The sequence below is a fragment of the Callorhinus ursinus genome, unplaced genomic scaffold (genome assembly GCF_003265705.2).
Source record: "Callorhinus ursinus isolate GAN/ISIS: 27379988/994484 unplaced genomic scaffold, GSC_fseal_2.0 scaffold60, whole genome shotgun sequence".
Classification (NCBI taxonomy): domain Eukaryota; kingdom Metazoa; phylum Chordata; class Mammalia; order Carnivora; family Otariidae; genus Callorhinus; species Callorhinus ursinus.
This window is the reverse complement of record NW_027397122.1, coordinates 3,946,529-3,962,964: the sequence shown is the minus strand read 5'-3', so window position 1 is coordinate 3,962,964 and position 16,436 is coordinate 3,946,529. Positions and strand designations below refer to the sequence as shown.

General features: G+C 45.7%; 1 protein-coding gene across 7 annotated transcripts in view; it reads right to left on the bottom strand.

The window, feature by feature from the left end:
• COBL (cordon-bleu WH2 repeat protein) overlaps positions 1-16,436 on the bottom strand; it is a 277,479-nt gene that overhangs the window by 132,765 nt on the left and 128,278 nt on the right. For all 7 annotated transcript variants that reach the window (XM_073885054.1, XM_073885055.1, XM_073885060.1 and 4 more), the window contains 2 exons: positions 14,147-14,244; positions 10,696-10,770 (listed from right to left, as the gene is read on the bottom strand). In XM_073885054.1, coding sequence (XP_073741155.1) covers positions 10,696-10,770; positions 14,147-14,244 — 173 coding nt within the window. The remainder of the gene's footprint in view (positions 1-10,695; positions 10,771-14,146; positions 14,245-16,436) is intronic.

Genomic DNA, 16,436 nt, shown 5'->3' with positions numbered 1-16,436 from the left:
AGTGCACTCCTTCCTCCCCATCACCTATTTCTCCATTCCCCCACCCACCTCCCCTCTGGTGACCAGCAGTGTATTCCCTGGAGTTGAGAGTCAGAGTCTGTTTCCTGGTTTCTCTCTCTCTTTTTTCTTTCCCTTTGCTCATTTATTTTGTTTCTTAAATTCCACATATGAGTGAGATCATATAGTACCTGTATTTCTCTGACTTATTTCGCTTAGCATTATACTGTCTAGCTCCATCCATGTCATTGCAAATGGCAACTGTCAAATAACTAGAATAAAAATAAGGAATCGTCCATATGCATATGCTAAAAGAAATGAAATCTCCCCGAATTTACTTGTCTAGTGAGATTTCATTACTGAATAGATTTTTATTTGGTTAATTAATATTAATATTTCAATTTACTTAGTGAGATTTTGAAATTTAATTGAAAATCAAATTGTTAATTAATATTAATATTTTATTACTGGAAGATTCAGTCATCCCACTGAATGAAATATTATTAAGGAAAAACTGACACATTTAATATGTGTCATTGATTTAAAGTTGCTGGAAATTTTGCTGTCGCTTCTGTTTTTGGCTTACAGCATGTTCAATGACGTAAAATCTCATATGCAAGGTTCTAGTCTCCTACAAAGTAAATGAGTCAAGTGGCTGCTAACGGCGAGTGGATTTGAACTCAAACCATTTCCTTAGAGCCTCTCCTGTGTTATCATCTAGGAAAGGAACAGAAAGCAGGAGACACAGAAAGGAGGACCCAGGCTCCATGGCCCCACGTCAGGGGTAATGTCGGGGGCTGCCAGCTACCCAGAAAGCCCACTCTCCTTCCTCTGACCTCACTGTAGGTACTGTCGCTCGGGAGCCAGGCACGCTACTCTTCCCAGGCTACTTGCAGCCACCTGCAGCCTTGTCATCAAGAAAACGTGAGTTGACATGACGTGTAGAAACTTCCAGACCAGCCTGTGGAGACCTCCTGCGGGGTCCCTACATCATCACTCCTTCCAACCGATGGAGAGGCAGATGACAGGGACCATCTCAGACTCCTGTGTTGTTGGAAGGTTAGTGCTTGATCCCTGTAAGGATCGATCCCATCTTAGGAGGCCTATGAGAGGAATCAAGAACTTCTGGGGGCCTCAGCTGGTTAAGCGTCTGCCCTCAGCTCAGGTCACTGATCCTGGGGTCCAGGGATCGAGCCCCACATCCATCAGGCTCCCTGCTCAGTGAGGAGTCTGCTTCTACCTCTGTCCCTTCCCCTCCATCCAATTGCTCATAATCTCTCTCAAATAAATAAATTTTTTAAAAATAAAATAAAATAGAATAAAGTAAAATAAAAAAAATAGAGGAGTAACAAACTATGCAGAAATCAATTTTCACTGGCTGCACTCCTGAACATGGCATGCATGCATTTGATGGGTACATATAAGCCCCTCCTCCTCGTTCCAAGCTCTGCACTAGTCACTAGCCATACAACCACGAAAATAAAATAATAATAATAATAATAATAATAATAATAATAGAGGCACCTTGGTGGCTCAGTCAGTTAAGTATCTGACTCTCGATTTCGGTTCAGGTCATGATCTCAGGGTCCTAGGATCGGGACCCGTGTCGGGCTCAGCCCTTAGCTGGGAGTCTGCTTAAGATTCTCTCTCTCTCTCCCCTGCTCCTCCCCCCACTTGCACATTCTCTCTCTAAAATAAATAAATAAATCCTAAAAAAAAAGAAAAATAACAGCTTTACTCAGAAATACAAAGACTACACAGTTCATATGTACGCTTGACTTCCCTCCTTAGATTCCGACCCCCTTCCCCGTGCATTAAGGCCAACTCAGGAGCTGGAGACATGGTGGGGGGATGGTATGTGAATAGAGCGGCATCCAAATCAGTAAAGTGTTGACTCAATGGAACCTAAATAGAGGCATGACATCTGCTTGGGAATACTCAAGTCCCACGCCACAAGTCGTTTAGAATCTGCTCTATGTCCCATTGTGATGATTTACACAGAGGAGGGCCTTTGTCATCAGGAGCCAAAAGGTGAATGTTCACTTTGGCCAAACTCCACTCAACCACACAGGATTCACAGCCCACCAAGACAGGGCAGTCTAGGAAATTCAAGTGCAAAGGAAAAATCAAACTTTTCCTTTCTGTAAATCATTGTATTTTCAAAGGAATAAGCTTCACCACCATTTGCGTTTAGGATTTGCCTGTATTTTTTGCTCTGAAGCTAGAAAACCATCCAGACAAGGCAGAAATCCACTCTGCTAAAAGAAAAAAAAAATAAATATCATAGACAAACCACTTAGGAAATATCACTAACTATGTATTCTTAGAGTTCAACCAATATCCTCTGACTAAATATGCATGTGTGTATATATTATACACATGCATATATAATACATAAAAATTTCTTTCAAGCCCACCATGGCAAATCTATTCTTTTCTTACCTTTTTATTTTTATTTTTTGTTTCCTCTTTTTTTTTTTATCTCCTTGGAATGTCCATGCAGTGGTTACTGTTCAAGCTGGTGAAATTAGCTCAGTTTCCGAAGCACAGTGCCAACATTTCTGAAATGCCCCTTCCTGAGAGCTGATCTGAGTATCTCCTCCAAAAGGAGATGCCGGCCCTCAGCGCTCACCGGATGATCATCGCGAGCGCCTGGCCCATTCCCCATCCCCGGAATGCCTCCCCCCAGATCCTCCTGAGGGATGATGGACCAGCTCAGAGGCTGGGTCCCCACAGGGCCTGCCCTCTCTGCACAGACCTTCCTCCATGCCGCAGCCGCCCTTCTGCTCGCTGACTCCACCCCTCACCAGCGCTCGGGGCCTTGGTTCTCAGTCACAGCAGTGTTACCTGGGAGCACCTCAGAAATCCTAAATCACAGGCCCCACCCCTGGTCCCCTGGACCAGAATTCTCGCAAGACCCCCGATGCCCTTGCACTTGGAGCATGAGCAGCACTGGGCCAGGGGCTCCCCTTGTGTGTCTTTCCTGAATGCAGGGCTTGGCCTGGCTCCTCTCTGTACCCCAAGTGCCCTGGGGTCCCCTGTGTCTCCTAGGGCAGAGCCTCCGTGAAAGTCTGCCCAGTGAGGGGCTGGGGGCAGAGGGCCGAGGGAGAGGGATCACTGTGATGAATTAGTTCAGAGGAGGCCCTGGGTTCTCTTCTCCTCCCTTGTGCTTTCTCTCCCTTCCTTCTGTCCTTCCTTGTCTGTTTTTTCTCAACGTCAACTCTTCTCATTCTGTGACTCAAGATGCAGACTTCAGAAAACAAATCTTTACGCACAGCGCTAAATAATATAAAAATCACCGCGCGCTGTGTATGGACAAATACCCATTCACTACCTTTATTAAAGCACAAAACCTTCCAAGGGGCTGTGACCGTCGGGGGCGGAAGGAGGGAACGGGTTATGTCAGAGTTATAGAGGCAGCTTCATCTGTGTTTGTTGTACTTCTTAAAAACTCACAAAATGGTAGGGGGCAGATTTGGCTCCCTGGGAACATTTGTTAACTGTGGGCGGATGACACATGACTGTTTATTTTATTCTGCCACTCTCTATAATTTGGGACTCTGCTGAAAAATTTCCTAAAGGAGAGACCCTCGCACGCGCTTTGTGTTGAAGGAAGGAATGGAGCCTGGGGAGGGGAGGCGTGGGGAGGGAAGCGAGAGGCCACAGCCCTGCTCCCTGGGGAGTCCCTGGCCAGCAGGGACAGCTCCCTGGGAGGAAGAGGAAGGAATCCCTGTAGACGGGAAAAGTTAAGATGGAAAAATCAAGAGAGTGGCACAACCTGGGAAGGGGAGCAGGGGCCATGGAGCAGGGAGAAATCCAGGGCTTGGGAAGCCTCCAGGCTCCAGGGTGGGAGTACCGTCCGGAGGGCATCGGGTTCATGCCACCAAGGAGCCCAGCCTGGAGCAGGTGAGTGATGGCAGAGAACGTTCCAGGGCATGGACCTCAAGAGGCAAATCCCTTTCAGCGTCAGGAGGGAGGAGATTCAGCAGCTGGCAGCCCTAAGGCACTGCCCACCCAGCCAGCAAGTCCCTGGACAAGCTGGAAAGGAAAGGCGTGGAGCTCAGAGGCCAAGGGATGCCCAGGAAGAAAGCTCATTTTAACAAAAGGTGGCATTTCCTTCTCTGTTACCAGGGACTTCAGGAGGCTGTCAAGGGCAGCGCAGAGAACTTGGGACACAGGTCGACACATCCTGAGTCGATGCGGGAGGCTGGAGTGCAGCTAGAGGCCAGGGAGGAGGCTGCAGGTGCAGTGAGAGGCCGAGCAGGACCAGGGTTCAAAGGTAACTCGAATGCACAGACCCGGGAGACCACAGCGTGGGCAAGCTCCAGCTTCGGTTCTTTCTCAAAAGGCCGGATGGACACCCAGGAGAGCGTGTCTAGGACCCTGGAGGATGTTCCCTGATGGGAAGAGGTGGGGAGAGTGTCTGGGAGGGGAACCCACGGAGGACTCTTGCACCGAATGAGGAGAGGCTACTCTGGGCAGTGCAGTGCCTTGTCGGGACCCACCTTCTGGAAGCCTCGCTCTGCCTGCTAAATGCGCCAGCAGGAACCTAAGGGGCGAGGCCACAAAGGAGGTCATGGACGCACAGCCAGCCACCGGGAGATCTGCACCGCGGTGACCCCCAGAGCAGAGAGTCCCATGTACCGGGAAGGTGGCAGACAGGGTTTCAGGATGGCCCGCGGATGGCGTGGGATAACAGAGAGAACATGCCCAGGTTATGGTCTAAGACCCATGAGGACAGAGCTGCCATGTCCTGAGGTGGGACGGACGCCGAGGGGGTGGGAGCTCGCTTCTCTCCACTGACCAAGCAACTTAAATGCCACTCACAGAAGCAACGCACCTGCTGGCTACTTAGACTCTGGTCTTACACCTGCCCGTCAAAGAGCAGGGAGAAGGTCATGAAGGACATGCACACAGTACAGAAAAAGAGATATTCATGTCTTACGGGAACACAAGGAAAATCAGTATTTTGAAAGGGACATTTTCTACCTCTCATCCCTACAAACATTACGTCTTCAGCCAAAAGGTTAAAAATCCATGTCTCTTCTTTTCACTCTGAGAACCAAGTATTGGCATTAGGCACTGCCAATCAACTTCATTTGTATATTATTCTCATTCTAAGAATCACATGCTCAGGGCGCCTGGGTGGCTCAGTCGGCTGAGCACCTGACTCTTGGTTTCGGCTCGGCTCAGGCCACGATCTCAGGGCCGTGAGGTAGAGTCCTGCCTCAGCTTCCACGCTCAGCGTGGCGTCTGCTTAAGATTCCCTCTCACCCTCCCTCTGCCCCTCCCCTCCCCGTGCGCGCACGCTCTTGCGTGCGCGCTCTCTACAATAAATAAGTAAAATCTTAAAAAAGCAAGAAAGGCTCAAGAAAACACACGAAGTGACAGAAAACTGGGCTGGGCTGTAGGCATTCTATGTGATTCCTGCCTTCCACTTTTAAAACTTTCCATATGCCATCTGTCTCTTAATTTTGAATACAAAACGCTTTAGAAAGGTACAAAGCCATCAAAACAGCTCTTTGTAATTGATTTATAACCAAAATGACTTCTACATCACAAACATGTGGCTCCGCCCTCCGGACGTATTATTCTGCTCTCAATTCGTGGAGGGTCCAAAAACAGGGAATCTGAGCTTTTCCGAGGCCTGGCTCTGCTTGTGGAAACACTGACCCCTCGTGGCAGCACTGAGTCAACACACCCTCCCGGGAGAAGCTCCAAGTTCTTCGGGATCCACAGGAGACAGGATTCTTCACGGGCTCGGGCACGCTGGGGTGCAAGTACAGCATCTCCCATAAACATGGGACTCGGGGCAGCTAAAACTGTGGAATTTCCTTTACAACTTAGTTTTGAGTAACTTTTCCTAAAAGTGCTGTTTTACTGGTGGGCGTCCCTATAAACTTCTGGGCTCCTCAGTGCAGGCCTCTGATGCTGCAGGTACCCCCATCAGGGCCAGACTACTCTGTGGGGGACACTCCCACCTGGTTCCCAAACACAGATTAGGGCTTTGGATATGGAAATCACTTCCATCCATGAGAAGCAAGCACTATGCTGGTAGAGGATTTCCATAACTGCCTTAACAGGGCAAAGGGTCAAAGGGCCCCAGATAATTTTAAGGTTTTTTGTTTTGCTGTTGGTTTGTTTTGGTTTGGTTTTGTTTTTTTAATTGAGACAGTGATTTTTGAAAATCAGTCACCAAAAGACTTTTTAACTTTATGGTAACGAACAGTGCAATGGTATCTGATATAACTCATGTTGATAAACTTTAGATTGATCAAATTTGTAGAATCTGGCTTTTTTTTTTTTTTTTAAACAAAGACAAGGGGCCCATAGAAGGTCAGTTACTATGGTTCATTTGCCGACTTGCCCAATGGCCCAGAGTTAGTAACAGGACCAGGATGAGAACTTGGGTCACTTTCCTCCTCCATCAGAGCATTTTCCACTTTATGGGACCGATGTGGTATTTCTGGGTGTGTGGCATTTTTATGCATGCAATTACAAATTAACTCAGGTACCTCTTTCCATCAATGTGCATGATTTATCACTGTTGCTCATGTGACTTAGGGACAGGGCAGAGGATGGGGACAGAGGCCTGAGAGCAATGTCCCCTCACCATTAATCACATCCAGTGGTGACCATGTCCCCTCCCTGCATCTCGGGGTCCAAAGGTGAGAGGTGAGGGAATTTTGTGCCATGCATGGATACAGGAGGGAGAGTTTCCCAGAAAAATGCAAAATTCCAGGAAAACAGCCGGACATTATTAGGGAGGTGATTATATTTACTGATTCAAGGGTTCTATGATTAAGAAAATGAAGGTGATTCTTGGAATAAACTTTGGTTTACATGAAATTAACTACCTTTTTAGGGAAGATCTAATGACTTACGGCCATCCCCTTTAGGATACTTTCTTTTAGGGGCACCTGGTGGCTCAGTTGGTTGAGCGGCAGGTTCTTGATTTCAGCTCAGGTCATGATCTCAGGGTCGTGGGATCAAATCCTGGTTTGGGCTCTGCACTCAGTGGGGAGTCTGCTTGAGATTCTCTCTCCCTCTCCCTCTGCCCCTCCTCCTGCTCTCATACACACTCTCTCTCTTTCTCAAAGAAATACATCTTTTTTAAAAAAGGATATTTTCTTTTAATGCAAATCTATTCTCTTCAGACTCTTATGATGAACCACTCATATTTTCTCAAGGGAAAATAAGCAATAGTTTCTGCAAACTTTTTAATAAAACTCTGAATGAGTTTACTCACACTTCAGAATGCTTCCCAGAGTGTTAGGTGAGCTCTGTGATTGCTGATCGGGCAGGATGGGTAGTGTTGCACCCGCTATACAGATGGGGAAAGGGGAGACAGAGAGGTCCCCTTTGCTGTGTGAGATTTAAAGCCTTGCTCTCACACCCTAAAGGCAGGGCACTCAGCTACAAGTCACTGGCTTGGGGGGACATTTATAAAAATAAGAGCGGAGTGTTCATAAGGAAAGTTCCATCACCAACACACCATGCTTGATAGACGCGATCATAATATCAAACATAAGTTAAGACATAATGGACATAAAGAAATATGAATATGAGGGGTGACTGGGTGGCTCAGTGGGTGAAGCATCTGCCTTCGGCTCAGGTCATGATCTCGGGGTCCTGGGATGGAGGCCCGCATCGGGCTCCCTGCTCAGCAGGGAGTCTGTGTCTCCCTCTGCCTCTACCCCCCAATCGTGTGTGTGCTTTCTCTCTCTCTCTCAAATAAATAACTAAATAAAATTTTTTTAAAAAAGAAATTGGGCATGAACATAAAATACTTTAGCCAACATAAGCACCTGTCCATATTTGGTCAACCACTCAGCCTCCGGAAGCTGGCAGTTTCTGCGTCTTCGTAAGGAGGATGACAGATCGCAGAACTAAGCACAGGCCCGTCATAGGCCGGCACGTGGTGGTCACCATCACCACCTGCCGCCATTATTTTATTAAGTGCTGTCCTGCCCTATGGCTTCAAGCCCAGTAAACTCTGTTTGGAGGCCAATAATGAAATGCAGCTTCACTTATTAACTCTGGTTTTCAGGAAAAGTCACCCTTCATTTAAAAAAAAAAAATGAAGGGCGCCTGGGTGGCTCAGTTGGTTAAGCGACTGCCTTCGGCTCAGGTCATGATCCCGGAGTTCCGGGATCGGGTCCCGCATTGGGCTCCCTGCTCGGCAGGGAGTCTGCTTCTCCCTCTGACCTTCTCCCCTCTCATGCTCTCTCTATCTCATTCTCTCTCTCAAATAAATAAATAAAATCTTAAAAAAAATTGAAAAAATATCCTGGAAAACTCTCCATTTAACGCTCTTCAGCTTCGCATTGCACAAACGGACAGACCGCGGAATGAGTGACAAGTGGAAGTTCACTGGAGGCTTAATTTCTAGTTCTCATTATGAGTGAGTTTGAGCACTTTTCCATTTATTTATGCACCACTTTTTTTTTTTTCTGTGAGCTTTCTATCTGTCTTGGTCAGGATGTCATCATTCTTTCTTTTTTCTTTTCTTTTTTTTTTAATTGAAGTAGAGTAGACAAATCTATATTCAACGGTCACCACGGTAAGTGTTGTGTCACATTATATACAGTGTTATTACAATATTATTGGCTGCATTCCCTATGCTGCACCCTTCCTCCCTGTAACTGGAAGCTTGTATGTCTAAGTCCCCCTTCACCTCCTTAGCACATGCCCCCACCCCGTCCCCTCTGACAACCACCAGTTTGCTCCCTGTATGAGTCTGTTTCTGTTTGTCTTTTGTTTGCTTTGTTTTTTAGATTCCATATAGAACTGAATGGACAGAAAACATGTGCTATATATACGCAATGGAATATTACTCAGCCATCAAAAAGAACGAAATCCTGCCATTTGCAATGATGTGGATGGAGCTAGAGGGAATCACACTAAGTGCAGTAAGTCAGACAGAGAAAGACAAACATCCTGTGATCTCACGTACATAAGGTTGTCATTGCTTCTCTATTTCCAACCCTCCCCCCATCTGTCATTTGGATTTTTACTTTGCTGATAATATTCTCTCTCCCTCTCTCGTTTGTCATTCAAAAAAATTTTTTTTCCCCTTAAGTCAAATTCACCAGCATTTTCAGAAAATATTCCCTCCTCTCAATTTACAGATGACTTCACTCCTGTTTTCTGCTAATTCTTACATGGTTTCAATTTTATATTTACATTTCTGTATTTTTTTATCCTAGTGTTTACACTGAAAATGCGTATGATTTTATCTTTTGCTGTTGGGCTCTTCAATGATCTCAAATCTCTGTAAAAATAAGTTTATTTCCCTCTACCGATTTGATGTGTTGCCTATATTGTACTTCAATTTCTGTCTTCAGTTGCCTCTGGGATTTCTATTTGGTTCCATTGAGCTCTTTGTGGTCAGTGTAACACAGTCTGAATTACAGAGGCATTAGAAGTTATTTTAAAACTACCCAGGCTTATCCATTACCCTTGTCTTTCAGAGTTTTCCTGGCTAGTTACTGCTTGCTTGTTTTTCCAAGTAAACTTTATAACTAATTTATTTAGCTCCACCACAAAACCCAATCAACATAATAATGTTGAATCTTCACATCTAAGAACATGGCCTGTCTTCCATGTGTACAATTCTATTTTTGTGTGTCCTTGTGGTATTCTATAATTTTCCTTATAAATGCTGTGGATGCTTCCTATGAAGTTTTTGCCTAGGCTCTATCTATTTATCTATGTCATGAATATATTTCCTTATGTTGCACTGAGAAAAAAAATCACACAAATGAGCAATGCCCACTACAAAATTTATGCTTCCATCCTTTCCTGTAGAAAAAGTTAAAATACCTAGCCCATTTGCAATAAGCAAAGAGGTGTGAGCAGCCAAGCCCTCTAGTGTAAGTAAATAGACTTCCCACTCGAACACAAATGTAGCTTATAGAGTACATTAAGTATTAGAAGACATTTTCCAATAAGTTGTGGCCAAAAATTGAGACTATGATTGCAGATTAATGCATCAATGGACATTTCAAACTATTATCAGTTGATTTAAGTCTATTTCATAATAAAGCAAATGACATTGCTGATGTGGTCATGGCAGGTAAAGACTTGCTTAAGATTATACAACTAAAGGGGCACCTGAGTGGCTCAGTCAGTTAAGCATCAGACTCTTGATTTTGGCTCAGGTCATGATCTCAGGGTCATGAGGTCGAGCCCCACGCTGGGCTCTGCACTGGGTGTGGAGATTGCTTAAGATTCTCTCTCCCTCTCCCTCTGGCCCTCCCCTACTGCTCACAGAGCCTCTCTCTCTCTCTCTCTCTCTTTCTAAAAAAAAAAAAAAAATCCTTTTGAAGTGCAGTCACACAGTTTAGGAACTGGTAGATTTCAGGAGGGGAAAGAAGGCCGTGTGGCCCCCAAATCATCAGCTGCTCCTGAACGTATGGAAGCGATTCCAGAGGGTATAAATTCAGTTAACGTAATTCTTGAATCCTCCTGATTGTGTTGACAGTACAGAGAAGTAGGAACTAAAAGACCCCACAGCTTCTAAATGTAGCATGGGCAGGGAAACGGGAAGGCATACACAGCTTCATGCATCTGTTAGACTGAACATACAAAAACCAAACAACTAAACTAATCTACAGTCCTATTTTCTAGAAGGTCCTATGAAGCAGTGAGTAGCCCACCTTGTTAGCAAGAAGCACCTGTGGGGTTGGTACTCACGTTTGAGCCCTTTCCCAAAGCAGACTGTGAGGTGTCCTCATCACTGTCCAACCCGGACCGCCCGATCTGCTCCGCCTGGAACACAGACACACCGCACGTTACCTCCAGGTCAAAGTAAGACCAAACAAAAAGTCATCCTCGGCGATTATTACAACACAAAACCAGCGTGGTCTTCAAGGCAGCAGGCTCTGCACTGGGTGGTTGTAATCCACGGCCACGCCCCTCAGGGCAGGAACCCCAAAGCCCCGAACCAAAGTGCTCACTGATCTGAAAACCAGTTTTGAAATCCATAACTCAAGGGAGGGGTTTTCCTTTTGCTTTTTCCCAAAAGCGTATCTTTAGCTTCGAAAATATATAATATGAAAACAGTAGTTTCATGAGTCTGAGCTGATGGAATTTGCTCAAAAAGCCAATTCATTGACTAGTTTTGGGGGGATTTCTGAGTTTTAAATTCGGTTTACCACTGTGCTGCTCATTGAATATATACAGAAATAAATCACCAAATATCTCACTGTCTGTCCACAAAAGATAAACAGTAATGACATCTTACTTCATTCTTCAAGAGGACATTTTGCATGACGGCGTGCTGGCCACCAGCTACAGAATCACCAGGTGCAACCGGGCTGCCAAGCTGACCCCCCAACATGAGAGTCTCTGGGCAGATGACCCCAGGATCCCATTATTAACCTAGGTCTTAGGGTGATTCTTAGGTACTTTTTCAAAACCTCTGGGTTAGGGGAATAAATAATGTCAAAATTATCATGTTTTTAAAACAGTAAAATAACAAAGTTTCAAAACAAGGAAGGATACACACCCTCATCTACTTCAGCCAAAATGAAATCCCTCAAATATATCCTCTGTTGAGATCTTATACACACACACACACACACACACACATTTTTTGCTTCAAGCAGATATTGTAAAGACCGCCTTTAGCTTTAATCACCTTGATATTTCTCCATTCTTACCGTTCTGTCCTCTTGAGACATTTGTGGACTATCTGACATCGTAAGATTTTAGAAACCATGTAAATAATGATTTCCTCCAAACCCTCTTAGTATTAGTGCATGAAAGTGGAGTTCTGGATGTGTCAAGCATTACAGTGTGAACGGGTGAGGAAGAGCCAGGGCTCAGGAAAGACAGGCTGGTTTGACCTCGGGCAGCCACTGGCCCGAGGGTCAGCTCAGGGGGACGCAGCCTTCTTTCCTGCACCTGTGAAATGAGGTGGGTAGCACCTCTCTCACCAGGCTTCTGGAAGATGAAATGAAGTTGCACTTAGCATCTGAAACCATGAAGCGAAGAAAACAAGGAATGAAGAAAAAAACAACAAATAATCCGGTAAGGATATAACAACCTAAGAGAAGTCTAGAGTACTTCTCTTCACTTCACTTACATAATGTAAGTGACAGGAAGAGAGGGGGTACATTAGAAAGGAAAAATAATCCCAGCTGGCCAAGACGGTGCCAAGATGGCAGGCAAGACAGGAGTCCCTGCAGCCTGTGGCATTTTCCCAGGGTCCTCCTGGGGTGGTGTCCCTGAAGAACCCTCAGAAGCTGGGCAGTCTCTAATCTCCCACACCTTAGGCAATCTTATTTTACTTAAAACAAAAGCATTTCTCGACTTTTTTTTTTTTTTTTTTTTTACTGGCTTTGCCTGCAGTTTCATCTCTCAAAAAGAGGAAGACACAAGAGGACTCTTAAGATCTCAGTGTGAGGAAATGGTAGGTTTTACTCTGAATTGGTGCCTTCAGGATGAAGGAGGATGGCGGGGAGTGCAGTCCTGGCAAACTTAACCTCCCAAATTTTAGGAACCAAGAAACCCAACCTTGATAGAGCAAAGGGAAATTCAGATGCAAAAGTCTGAATCTGTAATTTCAAGTAAACCTGACCAGAGAGAAGGGAAAGGAGGGGAGGGGCGTGGGGAAGGGAGGAAGGGAGAAAAAGGGGGATGGGAGTGGCAGGGGAGGGGAGAGAAGAGGAGCTGGGCGGGAATGCAAGATGGGGAGAAGGAAAAGAGAGACATGTTGAGCACAGATTTTCAAAGGGCATATCGAAACATAATAACCAGTAAGAAAAAGGAGATTCACAAAATCAAAATCAAAGCATCAGGACATGGAAGAGAAAATGAGCTAGCTGCGCTGTGTGTGGGGAACTGCCAAGGGCAACAGACACCTGGGGTAGTCCAAGCTCCTGATCTTAGCCTTCACTCCTGGGGCTCACCGTCCTCCCTCCTCTGAACCACGAACTGCCACTGGCCCCAGGGGCCAGCACCAGTGCTGCAGTCTGACCGACCCAGACCTAAGCCTGGACCCTGAGCACGGTGTTTCTTTGCATTCACTGTCCTCAACAGCAGAGGGGTGAATCCTCCCACCTCTCAGCCTCCGGAAGGTGGGGAAATGAGATGCGCAGCCTGGCGTGCAGGTGCACGGGTCCCCGCAGAGGGCAGGGGGGCCTTTCTGCCGACACCAGGCTGCCCTCCTACCCTGCTTTCACCTGTATACAGGTGGACAATTCCAAACCGACCTGATGGTATCAGAGTCTAGCATTGGCTAGAACAATTTTGTCTTTTTCAGTCCCACTTATTAGTAAGGAGAAACTACCAGATACTAGCCAAATACACCATTTAGACAAATATAACAGGGACAACGAGCAGTTTCATTTCTTGGTAGTGAGAGGGCATTTATGGTTTTGGGAATTTCAGAAGTGACTGTAAAAATCTTCAGTCTTATTCTCTGTACTATGGCCTCACTCTACAACAAGGCCTCCAAAATATGACTTTAAGATTTATTCAATAAAGACCAACAAGATCAATACAATTAACTTATCATGCAGTATAGTCCAAACCATACTGGGAAGACCAAAGCCTATCTAAAATTTACTAGCAAAGGACCCGTTCAACAACTGACACCCTTCTCCACAAAAAGGCCCAAGAGCAGCTCTGAGAGGCTTCGCACGTTAAACAGGTTCTAAAGGCATTTCGTTTGTAGGAATATGGATTGTCTTCTATAAATATGCGCTCCCTCATTCATTCATCAATCCACAGGGTGTTTCCTGAGCCACAGCTTCACACCGGGTACTGCGCATGCACCGGAAGCGAGCGGCAGCTTCACACCGGGTACTGCGCATGCGCCGGAAGCGAGCTGCCGCTTCACACCAGGTACTGCGCATGCGCCGGAAGCGAGCTGCCGCTTCACACCAGGTACTGCGCATGCACCAGCGAGCCGCACTCGCGACTTCGTGCCATGCTGGCGAATACAATGCTACCCCCCAGCTTTAGGAATCACGTGTGGAAATATGTGAGCCACTTTGGTGCGTGTGGATAAGCTCCCTTTCACCCGAAGGAATGAATACTCCTAAAAATATTTAGAAAGATTCCAAGATAGGGTGAGTACAAATATCCCAAGCAACTACTTTTCCATAATGCAGAATCCAACGTGTATTTAATCCATTACCTTACTACTGCTTCTTTTATTAACTTTGAAAAATCCCAGAAATTTTTTCTTCTCTTTATCTGTCTCATCATTGCCAAGCGATGATTTTCTAAAGGTTTCTGGGGGAGGGGAAAAAAAAAGGGCTGTTATTATCAGCATATGAAACGAGATTAAACAGCACTCTTTAAAAATCTCAACAAATGAATCCTCCACTCTTAAACTTCCAGTTTTTACAAGACAGTAAAACCACCAACTATGCCTTTCAAAGCATTTCGAGCCACCTCAAAGCCTCCAGTCCCATTTATGAAATCACTGAAGTTCTTATAATAATCTTCAGTGATTTCGGTGGCATTTTTCTCTGAGTGGGACTGAACCCTGTATGTGAATGAGAAAAACAAATAAAAAGTTCTAGGGCAGGACCGTCCACTAGAAAAATTGAGCCACACATGCAATTTTACATTCTCTAGCAGGTGCAACTTTAGTAATGTGTTCTATGTAATCCAACATATCTAAAACGTTATCATTCCATCACATAATTGCTAGAAAAATGATGGAATGAGAAGTTTTAAATTCGTTTTGGTCCTGAGTCTTCAAAATGCAGTGTGCTGGTCACACAGCACAACTCGGTTTGGACTGGCCACACTCCAGGTGCCCACAAGCCACACATGGTTCACGACCCTCGGGCCGACAGCACAGTCCTAAGGACCGGGACATCTGTGTGAAACATCTGCTTTAAGAATTGCGAGTGAGGTGAAAACACTAAACAAGATAAATCGACAACTTTCTGGCTTGAAGAGCCCCACTCATGTCCAGACTATGGAATAGCAGTGATCGTTTACCCAGGTGGTATCGAAATAATCCCATGAATCACAAGACTGGCATCCAATCACAAGAATCTAGGATTCACGTTTCCAGATTTGTGTTCCTCGACCTCAACCAGAATGTTTTCCTTTTTGATTACATTCTCTAGGGGGCCCATTTCTCTTTCTTCTGTTGTTTCGTTATTTTTGGGCTCCAAGTCTTTGCTCTTCTTTCTTGGTGTTTTCCTCATCAGAAGTTTAGGGCTGGAACGAGCCCCGTCGTGTTCCAGATGGGGAACTGCCAAAGGCAACAGACACCTGGGGTAGTTCAAGCTCCTGAGCCACATGGTGATCTTAGCCTTCACTCCTCTGAACCACGAACTGCCACTGGCCCCGGGGGCAAGCACCAGTGCTGCAGTCTGACCGACCCAGACCTAAGCCCAGACCCTGAGCACGGTGTTTCTTTGCATTCACTGTCCTCATCAGCAGAGGGGTGAATCCTCCCACCTCTCAGCCTCCGGAAGGTGGGGAAATGAGATGTGATTGGATGCGATTCTTGTGATTCATAGGATTATTTCGATACCACCTGGTAAGCTCAGGTAACCGCCTGGGACACATGGTGCCCCACCATCTCTGATTGCCATAATTCACTGGCTTGCTGACACTCCAGAGGCCACTCCAGGCTTTTTTCATGAATGGTTCTTCTCTTCCAAGCTCACAGAGATGGCAGAGGGGAAACATTTAGGTGTTCCTGAAGGATACAAAAATGAATTTCCCCCGCCCACTGCCAACCGCTAGAGAGCCAGATGGGCAATGCACAGGTAGAACATCTGGACTGGGGTTGTACAAGTCAGCTGTGAAAATAGCAACCCAAAACAGGTATACACATCAGTTAACTTCCTTATCCGCTGCCCTAGAATTTCATACTCCAATTAGAGAACACACACGAAAGTCAGGATGCTAGTAATAAATGCATTAACACGAATACTGTCTACCCAACAAAGTAAAACCTAAACACCTCTATTCCTTAAATCACTGTGTAAGTGGCAAAGGCTCAGGTTTTAGTACTGACAGCCAAGGCTCTTGGTTATGTGCAGTGGCCCCAGCTGAGCCACTAGCACCCTCCACATCACACGACACCCAAACCAGTGAGCGGGGCAGCTCCAATCCCAAGGCACGTGTCTATGCATGTGCACGTATGGAAGTGGATCTCATGGCTGATCACATTGTGATCCTCCACGCGAAGCACAGAGCTATGGAATTTAATAGCAAGAATACTACAGAGTAAAGCTACGTATAGGTAAACAACAGTATGCCTTAATATGTGTATCCATAACTAATCATGTTTTTAGAATTGAGTGATAGGTGAACACAGACGTAGTAAAATGCGTGATATCATAGTGCCCGGCGGGTGAACGAGAGAGAGAAAGTGTTACGGGCACATAGGCAATGACACCAACCACAGAAATGACAGACTGATCAGAAAACTGTCACAGAATCGAGCCTCTTTT